This window comes from Ascidiella aspersa, chromosome 4 (assembly GCF_963924565.1).
Source record: "Ascidiella aspersa chromosome 4, kaAscAspe10.2, whole genome shotgun sequence".
Classification (NCBI taxonomy): Eukaryota; Metazoa; Chordata; class Ascidiacea; order Phlebobranchia; family Ascidiidae; genus Ascidiella; species Ascidiella aspersa.
Window position 1 is genome coordinate 5,860,823 of NC_139450.1, and position 18,618 is coordinate 5,879,440.

An 18,618-nucleotide genomic window follows, 5' to 3' on the forward strand; every position below is an offset into this window, starting at 1 on the left:
TCCAGGAAAAATTATAACATGTTTATTAATAAGAAACATGCTTAGGCCTATTTGGGAGTTGTTTGCTGTGAAAGGCGATTTGACCGCATGAACATTGAATAGCTTACGAGTAGCATACTGGTAGTAAATCAACTACTGACGGTCAACTTGGCCCGGTAGCCTATATATGTGACTTTAACATTTTATATAGTGCATGCCTCTTTTGCACAATGTGCGCATTGTTTTTATAATTTTTTCAAAACGATTTTATTGCAATACTGTAAAACAGTCTTGCGCAACGAATAATTTAAAACTTCAAGCTATTTGAAATCTAGGAGAAATAATTACCACTTTACCATCAGGCGAAAAGACTATAGTTACATCGACAAACAATCGAACATGTTTTGCTGTTACCGCCTGAAACTTGAAGATGAGGTGCAACCTTGTAAACTATTACCCGATGCTAAAGCGTCTTCTGTACATAATTTCGGTGGTCAAAGAGCTTAGCGCTTTTTATATCCTGTTTATTTCTGAAAAGTGAGAACAGTTTGCCATCCTACAGGGCTTTTTGTGAAGAACTTCACAAGGCTTGACCTAACGAGTGGTGTTCACTGTAAGAGTAACACATTGCGGTTGTAAGAAATGTACTGAATAGTCGAAGCTTCGAGAAGCAATCGTGTGAGGAAATTACAAATTATTTTAACAAGCAAGATCGCTTGACTTGCGGTACCGCCATCTGTTTACCTTAATAAGAACTTAAGATATTAACCTCTCTGCGTCAAGTGGGATGGACTTTATAGAGACAAACGACGAAAAAAAAGCATGTCGTCAATGGGCCATAAAAACTCCAAAGCTCTATAAAAAAAATGTTTGGTGGAATAAAGCCTATATTGGCATGTGTGAACGAATATGCATGTATTAAGTATTAACTTGGTTACTTATATTGCTTTGTTGCTTTATACGTTACTTTCTATTCGTTTTCTATCTATTGGCAGTTCCCTAGTCAGTGTTGGATTGCTCAAACCGAGAGTACCAGTTTATGTAACTAAAAAAAATCGCACACGTTCCTGCTATAACTGCGAACGTTTATTTGCGCTTTAAAAGACTGATGGTAGGAAGAATAAAGATTAGTAAGTGCCCTTTTGTCCGGGTCAACTTGTGCAACGGTTGTGGAAGTTACGGTAAGACTTCATCGGTGAATAGAAAAAAAGCACGTCGCTGCGGATGTGCAACAAAAATACCGGGATAGCGAAGTAACTGAACTATTGCATTACATGCATTACAACCAAAACTTTTACTTAAAATGCAGGTAAATAAATGTAGCTGAAATACCCTTTGGTAATGGCAAAAGAAGATTGTCGGGATAGATCAAATAACAGTTCAATAAACTTATTTGTACATGCTTATTTACACGCGCGAAGTAGTAACACTGGGTGAGAACTTATGGGTAAAACCAAAATAAAAGTCTGTCATTTACAGCAGTTTCACCCAGAAACCTTTGTATACACGATGGCGTTGTCTCCGCTCTCCATACTCATAGAGTATCACACGGCGGTTGGCGGTTGACATAATAGATTTACTACGCGTAATAATACTGTTTGGAACTTGTTTTGGCATCTAACAGGCGCCTCCAAAGTATCGTTGTACGGTTTCTTTTGTACAGGCTTTGTTTCATGAGTTGTGTAAGTGGCAAAAGACACTTTAGAGACGCCTGGTGTATAAGGACAAGGGCAAAGGCTTGTTTCTTTAGCGCAGTGGTTCTCAAACTTTTAGTTACCAAGGTTTAAAGAACGACTGCCGTACACAAGCTGTAAAATGATGGTGAAACGGATTATGTACTCAAAATAAATGAGGAATCTTCGGACCTCAGATTAAGAACCACTACGTTAAGGCAACGTTCAAACAAATGCACCAATAAAGCAGAGTGAACCACGACCTGTTGACGAAATAAACTTGGCGCTTCGTACATTGTACGTATAGTGAAATATTGCGCGAAAAAAGAACTAAGAAAGAATGAGGGTGACGACGCGGCACATGAAGAAAGAAAAAAGAAAATGAAACTTAGCGCAAGAATAGTTACAGCGCGTGACACGTTGGCGCGTTGAGATGACTGAAAAGGTTTCACGTAAAATAGCGTCTTAATGTACAAAAAAAGTAGACTACTAACAACCTTACTTCCAAAAGAAACCAGTTCATCGAACGCTACCTAACGCTATTAAGCCAATGCTAAACTAAAAAAGGTAAAACGTGAAATAATTCGAGCTTTATTTTACATCGAGATTGACGTCGCACCACATACGATGACGTCACTTCATCTCGGTGCTGCAGCCGAGCGTGACGCACTGCAGCGAGCTGTCGTTGTCGCAGCAGATCGGTGAGCCGTCGCCGCCGACATCGGGCGAGAAAAGCGCCGAAAGCGATTGGTCGGAGGGCGACGAGAAACCGCCCGGCATTACGTCGGTTATTGGCGCCTGGCCGCCGCTCGCATCGCTGCCGACACTGCCGTTGCCGTTTGTGAATTGAAAGCTGCCATCCTGGCCCGCCTGAAGGTCGTACTCGTAACCGGGGTCAGGCTGCGACAGCACAATGCTGGGCATCTCGTACACCTGCTGCTGGTAACCGTAGTCCATCTGTTGTTGCTGCTGCTGCTGCTGCTGCTGCTTATTACCAGTCATACCTTGCATGAGAACGAAGGGGCCGTTTTGGGTGGGCATTGCGACGTAGTTTCCACCCTGGGGTGGGGGCTGGGGCAAGGCGCTGCTGTCGAGTACAACTAGCTGCGCGTTGTCGGCCGAGCGGTGGCAGTTGCGCTCTGGTTGTTCGTTGCAAGGGCAGTGGCAAACCTCGCGCGTCTCCTTCTTGATGATGACGATTGGCACGCCGCTGAAGCTCTTCTCTGCGCAGGAAAAACGTATAATTTTTTCATAGTTTCGGTTAGCGTTCTGCTGTTTGTCGCGAATTCATCTCTGGGTGTGCGACGAGGCACTCAGGCATGAGGCGTTTTTGAACGCACTTTATGGAAATGGTTTTGTCACTATTATTTTTTTTGTAACGCGTAACTGTGCAAATAAAGACACGTCCCATTTTTGCTAGTTTTATCATGCCAAAGGTGATATATGAAGACACAGGGGTAAGAGTTCGATTATAAGAACAATCGGCATGTTTTGGTGGAGACCTTATGAATAATTTATTAACGAATTTCTGCTATAGCAAACAGGAAATGCTTGGTTTCTAGACATAGAGGCGATCTCGGTTATGAAATTCACGGAATCCATAAACGCAGGGTCGTATCCAGAAAATCAAAAAGGCGGGGGGTTCTGAATTTTCAACTAAGGGGCACCTTTTCGTCAATAGTTAAACAATATTGACGTCATAAACTAGTGACAGGTATGACGTCATATAAAATAATCAGACAAAACCAATTAACGTCCAGCAAAAAAAAAACGCAAAGTGAACCACGCTTCTAAATCGCTTAGTGTGCAATCGTTGACGGTGAAGTATGTGTGATTGATTTTGGTAGAATCATGTTTAGACTATATCAGCAGCACATTTTCCTAAGTTCCATGTACGTGACCACGCTAAATTGCAAGCACGCCTCTCGCCACCTGCAATACTAAACGAAGATCGGTTTTCCCAAATTACACACTAAACACGTGGTCTTAGAAAATACTTAACTTGTCAAAGCCGTTTTTGCTACTGCATCGATTTCTTAATCAAAATCCCTAAATTGATTTAGTCTCCAAGGCACGGCGCAATCCGGATTTTAAAAGGAATATGCTTTCTTTTTGTTTTTCAAGGCGCTGTTGTCTCGGTTGGTTGTGAGCTTGCCAAATGGGGAAACGATCGATCGGGGCTAGACATGTCATGCACATAAATTTCGAAGACGACCTTGAATTTCGCCAGTGTTATTCTCCCAAGTAAGTATGGAGTTTAAACTAACATTTGGGTTTGCACTTTTTAACTTTTTTACTCTTTTTGGGGGGCCTTTTAAGGCGATATTGGGTTTAAATAAACAAGCACTTACAGTGGCGCATGATGTGCTGTGAAGAAACCTAGGACTTTAAACACAATCTGGAAGAGTCGTGTCGCGTGTTACTGTAGTGTATCGCTTCCCTGTTAATACATGACAGATCCTACAGATTCTACATGCTTTTAAGTCGCGTATTCATGCTTACAAGGTTACTGTAAACCGGTTCTTTTAACGCGTGGTCTGTGCAAAGGATTGGTGTCTACAGAAAAAAATATTTAAATTAGTCGCCACCGCGGACGTATAATAGGTAAATGCCCTTTTATTTGAACAGTACGCATTTTAAGTTTCGCTTGCTGCCTGTTCGTAAAGACTATGACAAACTTAGGAATCTCTCCAGTTACACAGTTTGAGAACCACTGCCGTAAACCAATACTTGAAACGCAAAGCTAGGCAAAGGAACAAAGTGTTACGTATTGTCTGGAGAAATCCAAACAAACGAATTGAAAGGCCGATGGCTTACCTGATATGGCCTGCATTGCAACTTTGGTCAGCGAGTCGATTTCCGATTGCTCCAGATCGCAAGGGGCTGCTGCTGCTGTGGCGGCCATCGCGTTGTTCCGATCTGATTAAGAGAAAATTCAATTTGTATCGTAATCGTGAAGCATCGATCCGCCTTCGAACACTCTTGTTTTGACGAGCACGACTTTAAACTTAGGCGAGTTTGCAAGCACCAATACAAACAATGTCGTTTAGCGGTTTTCTAAAAAATCATTTTTGTCGGATGTTAGAGTGTGGTATCGGTGCCGATCCGAGACAAAATTAATTCGTACACTTCAACCTTGTATTGAGATCCAGCTAGAGCTTTCTACTTTGAAATGAAATTTTCTAAAGCGACTAAAGGCAGTAGGCACCTTTTTCATGCACAGTGGTGCGTTGGAAGGGTATTTTTATCAAGTGTACAGAGTTAGCAGAATGCAAACGACGTTCTTGTTTTTCTTTTTGCTTTTATTAAAGTTAGACAGGTCATTAAAATTTTGCCATGCTTAATTGCTTACCGATTTGCTGATTGGCGTCAACCTGCTGCAAAGTGACCACGTTTGGTGACGGTTGCTGCATGTTCAGGCTGCCTGGAGAGTGCTGCTGCATGTTGATACTGCCGGGCGAGTGCTGTTGCATGTTTATGCTGCCAGGGCTTGACATTGAGGTGCAAGCGTCGCTCGACGCCGGCGAATGGTGGAGTTCCTGCGTAGAAACGTGCTTTAATATCGTTTTGAAGGCGGCGCGTGTGTCGCATTGGCACGCCCGCAGGAATTGAATTGTTTTAGGCCTGCTGCTGCTGCTGGTGATGCGTGACACGCGACGCGGCTGGAGTGTTTATTATTGATTTGTCCGAGACGAGGCCAACTTGCGAGCCACCACGAGCGCGTTACTGTAGTTGTTGTTACATCAAACTGTTGGAAATAAAGTTTTCTTTTAAAAAGGTGTCACATTAAAGTCACTGCGTTTGGTCACGAAACTGGTTACATGCACATCACAAATATTGCCATATCTCCTTTAAAGAATAAATATGCTGTTGCTACTAGGCATAGTATATAGTGGGGGTGAAATGTTCTGCACAGATGTTCATTTTGGCGTTTTATTTTGATTTTTGCCCGAATCCAACTTGAAAAGCAAAAAAAAATTGGCTAAAGCCAAAATTTAGGGGTTTAGGGGGTCATACGGGGGGAAGTACACCAAAATCAAGTTGGGTAAGGGCAAAAATCAAAATAAAACGCCAAAATGAACAGCTGTGCCAAAATTCTCACGTCTACCTATCGTTTGCATGCCAGAAGTTTTTTTTTTGACACATAGCTCCCCCACTATATAAACTAGAAAGAAGCTCTTCAGGTACTTATTTATTTTGTCCGACGTTCGGCTGCCTCTACAGGATGCCTTCCTCAAGGAATGCCACAACACCATAGTGCGTGTCACTTTACTTCTCATAAAGGACTGGTAGCAACAGCATATTTGTTTTTTAAATGAAATATCACATTTGTGATTTGCTTGTCAGCGTTTTTTTTTGACAAAACGCTGCTACTTTGATGTGTCATCTTTGAAATGAATTAACTTGATCTATGAGTAATCTCCTTCAAAGATTAGACTGTGTGGGCGGACAACATAATTCTAGTGCGTAGAGTTTATTCAAATTTCGATTTTTCGCGAGTTGTGTTATTCCGATCAAATTTGATAAATTGTTTTGCTGAGTAATATCTTTTTGCAGCGCACTTAAAACCATTTTTTAAATCTGGGTTAAAGGGCAAAGTGACTGCAAGATGATATTAGGTAAACCTCACGGTTCAAATAGTAAGCTCCAGTAAACCATGACAATGCACTATCGCTTGGCGTGACTTTTACCAATGCTGTTCGACCGCTTAGCAAGCTGCAATGGGTTTGTGAAGACATTTTACAGCACGCCTCTGCAGCCACAAAGCATTTGAACGCTATTTTTTATTTTTTTAATGAATAATGTTGGACTTTCAACGCTTTTATTTGTTAACTGAATTTAAATGTATTTGAAATGTCTATTCAAGCAAAATCCACGGGCTTTGCTATAACTTTTATGAGTCTTTAAACAACATCTAACTATTGTTCACTCAAAAGCAAATGAACACAAAATATTAACACACGTAATTACTTAAAATAAAGTAAGACAAATTCCCGTGGTTTAATTTTAAAAGGAAGGAAATTTAAAATCCACTATTTTTAAACATTCGGTATTAATATTGAACCTACATATACAGGAGAATGGCGTGACGTGTTGTACGAATCCGGATTGTTGAGCCGCAGTGAGTCAGCTGCCCCCAAAAGCATTTCGGCTGCCTTGTCCTGCAAATTAAGAGCAATCGTGAAAACCAACATTACCACCTGTTAGACAACTTTAAGTCCGGGCCTGTTGCATTGTATTCCGAGTTTTAAAAAAAAACGCCTTTAGACCATATATATTTGTCTGTTAATTATCATTGATACCTCAAAAAAGGTATTTAGTTTGTTAACATTATTTTAATTTATCTGTATGATTATAAGAAGTGTGAGATTTTTAAAAAATGTTCAGGTTTTAGTTTATTGTTTGGAAAAGAAAATGAGGTTAACAATTTATTTTAAATTGTGTCTAGCCAATAGATTTGCTTGATTTTAATACATAGAACAAAATAACCTTATGAATTTAATTTGAATAGTAAATATTTGTTTGCAGCATTCAAGAGTTTATGCAGTTTACCTCAAAGATTAAAATAAATAGGAAAAAAGGCTTGTAATTTATTTACAGTTTATAACCATTTTTTTTTATAAACAATGTGTCGAAAGCGCCACAGTAATCTATAGTTAAATTTTGGGGCAGAATGGTTGGAGGTTGTAGTAAGATGATAGTAAAAATACAAAAGCCCTATCATTTTGAATGTTACGAATAACTCTTTATTAGTCATTACGTTAAAACTGAATAAAGAGTTATTCAAAGCGTTCAAAATAATACGTCTGTATGGGCTTTGAAATTCTTGCTAAGCATAGCAAATCAGTTTTAAACAGCTCAAACGAGTTTGAGAATTCAAAAATGTTCAACTAAGAAATATTGATTGCAACCTGAACGGAATGCCGCGTCGTTTCGGGCATAACATAAGCAGATACAAAAGATTTTTTGCAGGGATTATAGTATTCCAAATGTCATGTACCAGTTAACGTGCAACTGCGTGGCTACTCATATAAAATAAACCCACCGCAATGTTAACACGATAGCAAATAAACTACACACGGGCGGTTACAAGCATCGGGATATTTTTTAATACTTCAAAAGATAACTTAAGTCAAACATGGTTTAATGGCATTTCTCATTTTCGTTTTCTGCATACAAGCAGCATTTCAGATAGTTAATTCGTTAGCTAAACACTCTAGCGAAGTCAGCAATTCATGTCAGAAACTATTAAATATCTTTAACAGTGTCTAACCTGAATGGCTAGCTTTGCTAGAGTGTTCTGCTGTTATCTTGCAAGGGATAAGGTGATTATCACATACTCAGAGCAACATTATTTCATTGAAGGATTTAATCATTTAAGCAGTATTTAAGGATACCGGCATTTGTAACGCATTCAACAAACCAAAATGGCAACGTTCCACGTTGAGCCGTTTAAACCTAGAAATGATCAGTAGTGTTACGTAATCACCTTATTGAAGTGTACTGTGCCCTTTCTCATTAATAAATAGCGGTGCGTGGGCGGTTAAGGATAACTCGTGTCAAATGATAAAAAACAGATGTGCCCGCCCAAGCCAAGGCATAAAAAGGAAAAAGAAGCGCGTACAATAAAGGCTAACTAATGTATCCAGGCATTAAAAGTTAAAAAAACTGTCTTTTGTTCGAAGCGTATTAATCTTTCTCGTGGGACACACGAACTTGAGGATACCATTATCGTCCTAATTAATTCTAGAGCGGAACATCAAAAATACCTTTAAAAGCTAACAATGACAGAGCAGTGTTTATGGGCCGCCGTTTAATATATCAATTGGTTCTGAGCAAAAGTTAATTTAAAAAAAGCCCGCAAATGCTAAACAAATGAAAGGCATGGTTTATATTAAATTAAAATCGAACTTATTAATTCAAAAGTCTTCTGTTTTATTCGCTTAAAAAAAAAAAGTTCAGTGAACATCATTTGGTCGCCCAAGCTTTGAGGTTATACTTACGCTAAGTAATTGGGTCGCAACGACATAAAGGGTTGAGAAACACTGCTTCGAGGTATCGACTTACCAGATCGTAGGTGCCTGTAGACGAGGGGTTAAATTCCATTCGATTGTTGTTTTCCTTATGGTCTTTCGACTTGTGCTGCTTCAGACTGTGTTGTGTGGCGTACGACTTCGAACAGCCCCCTTCTTGGCACGAAAAAGGCCTTTCACCTGGAATATAAATAGACTTCTCGATTTGCATGGAAATTTAGCAAAGCGCTGAATACAATTGACCATATAAGCAGCTATTAAGACGCGTACACTTTCGTTATTATATAAATCAAACAGTATATTGCACTCATCGTGTTTCTAAAAAATGCCAAAGATTTTTTAAAGATTTTTTAAACAATTTTAAAGCAATGCACTTTTGACTTTATTTATTTAATGCAGTTAAAGCTACGAATCTCCCGGGTTTCAGGAAACTCCCTCCCCCCCAAAAAAAAAAAAACAATAAACAAAAAAAAACAGTGGGTTGTTGTATTTTGATCCAAAGCCCTTTTGACCTTATTTATTTAGTGCAGTTAAAGATACAAATCGCCCGTGTTTCAGGAAAAGCACCTCACCACCCAAAAACAAACCAAAGAACAGTAGGTTGCTGTATACTTACCCGTGTGACTTCTTATGTGCGACTTAAGGTGGTGACTGACGGTGAACGCTTTCGTGCATGCTGGAACGTTGCATCTGGGGTTTCAAAAACGCAAAAATTAAATTTGCCGCGTTCGCAATGACTCGCTACAAAGATTTAACTACACGGCCGCCCACCAAACTGTTGCTAAAATGTGAATAGTATACAAATATTAAATAAATTCAAACAATTTTGGAAAAACAGAATTTTTTTAAAGATTTTAAGACTTTGAGGCAACTCTGGAATATAAACTAATTTTTTTCACATTTCTAACCCTTAAATGTGACCATATGAATGGGATTGATCTAGATACCACTACCGTTCTATCTTTTTTACACCTGCTGGTACTAACTGACTGACTTAGACATCACTTTCTTTCGCTGTTACTTTAATGACTATTATGGCTTTATTATTTTGTTGCAATTACCGAGACAACCCGTGTATAACGTTTCAAAATCAGTCTGCAACGTAGTACACTTTATAAGCAAGTAGCACCTTAAAAACGCGTGGTGACCGCTTTGCAAAATCGTGTGTTTGCTGCAATCATCGATTTTTGAGGACAACTTTGAAACAAGGTTTGTTGGGATGCCGATGGAGCGAACCAACAAACGTAGTTGTGCGGGATTCTGGCTACGGTTAAACTGATCGTTCTTTTAATGTCCCCACTGCGTTCATTTGTATTGTTTCGTATTTCACTTTCACTGGTTTTGGTTTACAAGTTATGTTACAACGCATTTAGTAAACACATACAAGATTAATCAATTATTCACGGTCTATAGTATTCGAAATGTTTTACATTTTCGACAATAAAAAGGGCAATCGATTGGCTATTGTCTTTTGGTTTTGGTAGCCATGTAAGAAATATTAACAGTTTGTATACGATTTAAACCAAAGAGCACCCCAGGGATCAGGATTAAGTGCAATAAGCGACATTTGTGTGCCGGCAATCCGAGTGTCTCGTTATTTAACAAGCACGTGCCCTCAAAATAGAAAAAATATTGAACACAACTTTGACGCAAAACAAAGAAAACGCCGTTTTAAGTTGAAGGCGAATTAGATAGCAAACCGACACGCTACAACGGAATGTACGAAACGACCGAGGGTGTTATCCATCTAACAACTGCAACAACGTCTCAAGTTTAGGAAAAGTTTTCTTCATTGTGCTGAGTCATATCGTGCAAAATGAGACAAGAGTTTTTTGTACAAGCTTTTGAATCATCCCCAGAAGATTACAAACCCGAATTTTGATTTTTTTATGTATTGCAATATTTATATTTTTGTTTGATTTTTTTCGGAAACATAAACACTAAAAAGCGTCTTATGAAATGCTGAGCAAATATGTACGCGGTAATTTAAAACTTTAAAAAATATGCCAAAGCGTTTTTCGATATTCTAAATGGATTTTTTCTAAACAGTTTTTGCACTTTAAGGCTAACAGGCCGGTGTGTTGCTTCTCACTAAAATGGTGACAGAAATTGAAAAGCAAAGTCTGTCTCATTTTTAAACAATAATTTATTCTTTCTAAAATGGATTATAATCACCACATTGTTGCCGTACCGTTAAACTGTCGCCTACAAAGGAACATTGCCAATGGTTTACTCCACACTGGTATTACAACATTATGGCATAGGAATTAGTAGGTGGCAGTATAAACACTGCAATGTTATAACGTATGTCCCTAAATTAGAAATGCAATTGATGACCAAAACTACCAGCTTAGACCGGCAGAAAACCTGAACGTTTTTTGCATGTAATGCGTATGATTGGATTCTCTTCTTATTGATTGAAAAAAGAAAACAACAAATGCTGTTCAGATGGCAAACCAGAATGGAGCAGCTTATTAAAAAGATTTATGGCCAAGATTTGCAGTAATACACGAAACATAATAAATGGGATGTTCCTGGATAACAATATCATTTGCTTGTCAACTGTTTAGCTATTGGAATTTAGACTGAGTACTTATATTTTTGAAAAGACATTAATATGCTTAATTAGCAAAAGTTAAAGTGACGTTTCCAGCAAAACAAACTTTACTGTCATTTTGAATATTAAATACTACATATTCCATGTACATAGGATGCCTTCCACAAACGGCTAACCAAAATCAGTCAATCTAACCAGGATTTAAGTGATTGGTCACTCAATACATATTGTGTATATCAACGTTTCAGTAACAAACCATGTAGTAATAAATGTAGGCCTTTTCTGTAAAATGCATTTCATTTAATGGGTATTTTATCAAATAGCTGGATTTATTAGGTAAATACACCTGCAAAATATATAAGATACTGATAAGTGTACTATGGCTGTTATTATTGTCTTTTACATAGGTTATAACTTAACAGCACAGGCCAAATATATATTGAAATTAACCTTTGAAGAGCCCAAACTGTGACAAAATGGTGATGGGTAACAGAGGTCCACCTACATTAGAAACGTTTATATTTTTTTTAACATAGATTTAACCACTTTGACTTTAGGCACAATTATATATATTGGTGAATGCCTTTCTAGTGTATTACTCCAATCAAACACATCTTTTTTACTTCTTAATCTTGGTGTTAATTTGTGTTTTACAACTTATAAAAATGATCAAAAAACTTGGGCAGTACACTAATGTCATGCTCATGCATAGTTGCTGGAGTTGAATAATCAATTAACAGCACTGCCATAGAATTTGTAGAAACTCACATTGCAGTCAGTCTGTATGGCTATATGAAGATGTCAGTGATTTTCTAGGAATTTTTCTTTTAACTCTAGGTGACAGATGGAGGTAAATAAAATTATAAATAGTTGGATGGTTGCTGCTTGGCTGCTGCACATATCTTAATATTGAATATATGTACAAACCCAGAATGTAAAGTTTAAGTTATTAGTTCTCCATTAGGCTTTTAGGGAGTTTTTACTCTGGTAAACTTTATACATTTTTATTCAACAAAATTTAGGTAATCTCCCACTTTTACCTAATAAGCTAATTTATTTACCTTTAAAGATTAAACAGCAGTTTGTCGTAAATAACGGTAATTTATGTATGATTAAAAAATGTAGTATTGCATCAAAGTCCAGGCAAATAGAACTTGAACAAACTTGAAAGGTCTTTCTCCAGTGTGTATGCGATAATGCTTTCGTAAATCGCTCAAGGTGGTAAAAAACTTTGTGCAGCCTTCAGAGTCGCAGTTGAAGGTCTGACCATTGTGCAACCGTTGATGTGCCTTTAATCTAAAGTCAACTTGGATGTTAAATTATAACATAATGCTATTCGGTTGTATAAAGGGTAGACACATGTAAAAATGTAAACAAACTATGAAAATATTTTTTATGCTTTTCCATTCTTTATTTGTTAAAACAATTCAAATCAAATGTTTTCCTGAATAGTTAAGTCATCTCTTAATTAGTCACTTGAGTATTTTTTTAATAACATTTCCATAATTACATATACCATTAGTTTTTTTTACCTGTACAAGGTATTAAATGACTTTTCACATTGTTGAACCTGGCATTGATATGGCCTTTCTTTTGTGTGAACCCGAACATGCACTTTAAGGCTGTAGCTGGTGAGAAATGCTTTTCCACAGCCCTCCTACAAAACAATTAACATTGTGGCACTTTAGAACAATATTATGCTTTATTATTTTGAAAACAAAAACAACATCCGGGTGCTTTTTAAATAGTGATTACACAAACCTGGTCACAGCTGAAGTAGTATTCGCCCCTGTGGGTTTTTTGATGGGACTTGAGGTTGCCTGCAGTGCTGTATGCTCTTTCGCAGCCCGTGTAATGGCAACTAAACAAGACCAGGTTAAATTTATATACATATATATATACACAGTACACACAATTTATTACTGAATATGTAACTGAATAAAAAGTGTTGTACCAAAAATTCAATAAACATACGTGTATAGGTGCTGAATTTTTAAATTGCAGGGCGTTTTTTTCATCAGTGCAAAAATAATTTATTAATCACACAAATAATTTGACAGCTCTTTTTGACAAAAACTTTCATACAGCACCATTGGGTTGTTAAAATGAGCGCCATATAATATCGAAAAGAAAAAAAATTACATTTACATTTACATAAAAAAAATAGTTTGAGGGTGCCATGGTCTAATAAATGGTAATTTCCCGAAAACACTGTCTTTTTTTATTTTTAACAAATGTGCAGGTACCCAAAATGTTGTGTTTAACCATAAACAATGTGAGCAAAACATCAAATGTAAATGTGCCCAAAAGGGCATGTTTGGACACATATTGTAAACTTTGGTGGGTAAACATTAGGTACTAAAAGTATTATATATATATATATTCTAAAATCATTGCAAAATAATGGTGTTTCAGCTACAGGAGATTATGGACACTATATACCCTTAAAGAAACCATAATTAAACATTAATAGCACTGTAAATATAGTATCAATTTGAATTTGAGTTCCAATATTTACCAAAATATATATATGATTTAATTTTTACATTGTCAGATTTCCTAGAAGTGTACACAGCGAAACATAAGCTTTAACATACCTTTTTGACTTATAACTGACTTACTTAAAGCGCTTGATAGATTTTATTTGATTTTCATCAGTGGATTCCAGTGTAAGTGTGGCACAATCTATGTTACAGTCTTGGGGCATGCAAACATCTGCTGGGGGCGAAAACGACATCATAACCTGAAAAAAATTCATTGTTATCAACTAACATGGTTTCCTTAATATTTTGGATCTATATATACTTCCTATGTATTTATCATTTTGGATGTATAACCCCTTACATCTAACTATTCAATTAAAAGAAAATAGAATTTAGAAAATGTACGTTGCTGTAAACTTATTTGTATTTTTACCTTATCATCTTCAGGCATTATGGTATGTCGAATCATTCCCCTTCCATTGTTCTTATCCGAGTTTTCATCCACTGCCATTTGGGACCTAAATAACAAAGTTACAATTTGCAAATGTTGTCAAGTAATGTATACATTTTAGACGGGGACAATAACATAAATAGTTTAGTGTTTGCACACAACTGAATTTTTGTAATTTTCTAAAGCTGCATATCCCCATTTCAAACAATGTTTAGAATATATAATTACCTTTATGTTACACAATTGAATGTCATGATGCAACTGAAAATATACCTGGAGTAATCACTGTTTCCATTTTGAAAATAACTTTGAGTTTGATCTTGGTTGTTGTTGGTTATATTCCGATAGTTATTTCCTCCCAGTGCTGAACTAGAGTCCACCGAAACACTTGTTTGATCGAAAGTAAGTTTGTTAAATTTTTTTTCTGAACTTTCCATTTTGACAACACAGCTAGCAAGCAAGTTTGCTTAACACTGCATGCAAAGAGTGTTTTAACACTGAAATATAAAGAAAATCAAGCATGAAGCTTTAGTTTTACACTGTAAATATATAATGCCAAGCCCTATACAAAAAGCTTTAAAGTTTTCTCCACTGATACATCATGCGTGTGATCTGTCATGGCATAGTCCACTGTGGAAAGTATATGACACAAGTTTTCCTAAACAATTACTGACATTGGAGCATAATGGTTGGAGGTTGTAGTAAGACGTAATAAGAATATCAAAGCCCATACAGAAGTAGGTATCATTTTGGACGTTTCGAATAACTCTTTATTCATTTTCAACAATGTTGAAAATGAATAAAGAGTTATTCGAAACGTCCAAAATGATACCTACTTCTGTATGGGCTTTGATATTCTTATTACGAATTACTGACATACTTTTTTCTTAATTCCACACAAATTTTTGGCGCTCTTTCACTTATGTACATGAAAAGTTATGCGAAAAACAAAACAAAACCGCATACCACAACGCATATTGTTTGGGTTAGGGTGCGGGTTAGCGTTTGGGTGAGGGTAGGTCAAGTAATATTATGTTAATTATTAATAATAACTTGAACAACCCTCAACCAAACGCTAACCCGCACCCTAACCCAAAAATATGTGTTGTGGTATACGGCATTTCAAGAAAGTTTTTTTTTTATTAATTTTTACGTACATAGTGAAAGAGCGTCACATTTTTTACATTGTTAAGCTTTCTGTACACTGCTAAATTAATGACAAAAGGTGAAAATTCCTAAGAATTATTTTTACTTTGTTTTAGTTTCAATTTTTTCCAAAACTTTTTTAGCATCTTAATTACAAAATACAAACTAATGTTAAAAAAATAGGGTTAGTTGCTAGTTGATGTTTTTGTTGTACAAGAAGAAAAATAACAAATAACATAAAATTAATTTAATTGTTAAATTTTGTCAATCATTGTTTCTTATTGACGTTATGCATTGAACGATTTTCATTCTGTAATCTCAAACTATAATATCACTTATGTTATGATATTGATTGGAAAGGGATAACAAGTAGCACAATAGCATTACATGAATAACAAAACAACATAGTCGGAGCTATTATTATTACCAACCTCAATCTTAAAAACTGTGCTCCTATATAAAAATGGCTTTCACACAACACAAAATAGATTATGCATATTCGCTCAACTTAAGAAACTGTAAAATTCGTCGTCTTAATTTTTAGTTGAATTACAACAATGTTAATTTTTAGAACGCAAGTTGTCCCGTTGGGTAAAGACAAACGATGATTAATGTATCTGCTTGTGGTGCATTACTGAACTCAACTGGCGTCGGTTAAAATCTACTAGCGTAGAATTCCCGCAATAATTACCTTAGGTTATTGTGGCCTGCAGTTTTAAATACCTTTATACGAAGTAAATTTGCAGGTTATACGATATGCCAGATTTAATGTACAATGCTGTAACGGTAATTTAAAGGCGCCATTTTATGTCTTAAAAAATATTGGTTCTATGGTTTAATCATATATTATAATATTCCACCCGATTTACACAAAATATTTTCGCAATTATAAAAGTTTAAGCTTTTTTCAAAAAAAGTGGCCTTTCGTGTCATATTTTTTGTACAAAAAATACCTAGAACAGTGGTTCCCAACCGGGATGTCGCGGAAAACTGGAGTGCCATTTCTTATGCTCAAGGATGCCGCTAGGTATTTGGAAATTTGATTTTTGCTATTATTGCTAAGCATCTATGTTTACAATTAAAGTACAAGAAATAAATACAATTTCGGTTATTATTTAGAGTTATTTTTTATTGTTTCAGCTTCGTTTATTGTGCCAATTAGAGTAAACCATTGCAAACTTTTTTGAGTGCGACGTTTGAGTATTGTGAACATTTCGCGACCAAAAACACGGGCAACTAGTAGATGTGCTAGTCTGAGTAAATTTTGTCAATTTTCACAAACAGTTTTAAATGGTTTATTGACGTAACCTACGTATTATTCAATTAACTTTTTTCATGGGTGACGTCACAGAGTTACGTCTTAAAACAAATTGGTTTAAAACAGGTAAAACTTTCAGTTTAAAATGATTTGTGACGAGTAAGGCACACAAGAGAGTTTCGCATATCGCTTAAAATGATGGTAATTCTTAAATTTAAATTAAATGACTTTGTTTTATACTATTCGAATTCTTCCGGCTCGATTCGGTAATGTATTTATGAAAACGGCTCAGGTGCGGTTACAGTTCTCAAAACTCCATAAAGCAAAAAACAAAACTAAAGATTCATTTAATTATTTCTTGAAGAACACACAAAACACTTCAATAAAAAATGACAAACCACTTGAAGCGAAAATAACTTCATTTCAAATGTTGATAACAATTAACCAGGTTTGTCGAAATTGACATAAAAGTATAACTTTTCAACTAACTATAATCAATACTATATGACGACATTTTACTGATTGTAACCTTGTTTATGTGCAATAGTTGTGGTTTGATGTGCAGTTCAACACTTGGTTGGTAAAGTGGTGTGAGTTATTATTTTATTTTTGCTTAATTTTTGCTTTATATGTCGTTTTGTTTTCAGATAGCCTACAGACGATGTTAGTAGGAGTTAAATTGGTTTATCGTATAACATAGAAACATTTTTTTCCTTTTTTCAGTTACACTAAGTTGACTTTTATCAATAGGCCCACTACTTAAAATGAAACCATCTGAGTCTCACAAAAGTTGAAAATAACGAACACGCGCAAAAGTTCTGCTACTCATGACATACATACTGTAAAACCAATAAAAACTCATTATGAGCAATTAAAAAGCATAATTTATTGAACGCTAGTTTAAATTTTCTCTTTTTTCTATTCGTATTTAGGCCAGTTGAAATAATTCTTCTTCAACCTGAAATAACTTTTGCAAATTTGAAAAATCAATATGCTGTTTTTAGGTGTAAAGAACAGCTTTAATTGTGACCCGATGTGACTATTAATTTTTTTATTTTTAAAACGCTTTTTTTTTCAAGTTCAGATGTCGCTGGAATGGGTTTTCAGCGGCTTTCAAAAGATCAACAGATAAATACAATCAGTCGATTGCGGCTATTTTCTTCTTTTTTGACGAGCTTTACTTGACTCTATATGTTTCTAGTCGAGCCATTCACAGGCCGCTCATCGATGCGGAACATTCGTTTTAGGAAATAAACCTGCAATAATAAGAGCGTAAAAAGGTATTCATAACAATCAGATTCAAACGGATATATCTCTGCAATAATAAGTATTATTAAGTCAATCATGCAGATTATATTGGTAATAACTCAAATATATATTGGGGTAGCAAAAAATGATTGGCATTTTTCAGTAAACGTCAGACAAAAAACACGTTTGCAGGAAAGGTTTTGCTCAAGACGGCCGAATGTAGGTTACTTATAATTCAGACCACGAGTCTGACGATAAAATATCTAGCATTTCAAGAGTTTAGGATGCCGGGCAACTAATCCGTTTAGTTGTTTGATTGCGTTAACAACCCATACTGGCTTTGTTTAGCCTTCCAGCCCCTTCCATATATTTGACATCTAAGCGATATATTTCACATGTCAACTTACATAGAATAGAAAATATTAACATTTATTGAAGCGTTTGTATGAAGAAGAATATTTACGACTTGTTTTTAGAGGCGACGCTATGGTATTTTAGAATCCAAAACGTGATTTCTCCCCCTAAAATCAACAAAATTGGCAAAAATAACAAATCATTTGCTCTTAAACCATTGTAAACAAGCACTCGTTTCACCTTATATTAGGACTGTTTGCCTGTTTGACCAAAGCCTGATATGCATTCTTATAACTGTGTAAAACCTTACTGCGCCCTAAATAAAAAATTAGGTTTCACATTGGCCACATTTTTGGGTTACTATTACCATAAGTCAGTTAACTTACTCTCTGGCTCATATATTGCTAATAAGCCAATTTACGAACCTGTCCAAAC

The 18,618-nt window shown here is 36.1% G+C and overlaps 1 protein-coding gene across 1 annotated transcript; it reads right to left on the reverse strand.

Moving 5' to 3' along the window:
- Window positions 1-1,080: 1,080 nt before the first annotated feature.
- On the reverse strand, window positions 1,081-14,667 carry LOC146146835 (uncharacterized). The gene is made up of 12 exons (XM_083387411.1): window positions 14,451-14,667; window positions 14,160-14,244; window positions 13,865-13,986; window positions 13,005-13,104; window positions 12,776-12,900; window positions 12,408-12,539; window positions 9,303-9,376; window positions 8,721-8,866; window positions 6,722-6,814; window positions 5,005-5,191; window positions 4,470-4,571; window positions 1,081-2,875 (listed from the first exon to the last, which is right to left on the reverse strand). Exons 1-12 carry the CDS (start codon window positions 14,612-14,614, stop codon window positions 2,286-2,288), a joined length of 1,920 nt encoding a protein of 639 aa, XP_083243537.1. The 5' UTR covers window positions 14,615-14,667; the 3' UTR covers window positions 1,081-2,285.
- Between the last annotated feature and the right edge of the window lie 3,951 nt (window positions 14,668-18,618).

What these genes read in the sequence shown, in the direction of transcription:
- LOC146146835 (XM_083387411.1), bottom strand. Translation starts at nt 14,614, where the DNA reads ATGGAAAGTTCAGAAAAAAAATTTAACAAACTTACTTTCGATCAAACA. An exon ending in TAATGCCTGAAGATGATAAG is followed by an intron (nt 13,987 to 14,159) that starts GTAAAAATACAA and finishes AATTTTTTTCAG; the next exon opens with GTTATGATGTCGTTTTCGCC. An exon ending in CACGCCATTCTCCTGTATAT is followed by an intron (nt 5,192 to 6,721) that starts GTAGGTTCAATA and finishes GTTTCTACGCAG; the next exon opens with GAACTCCACCATTCGCCGGC.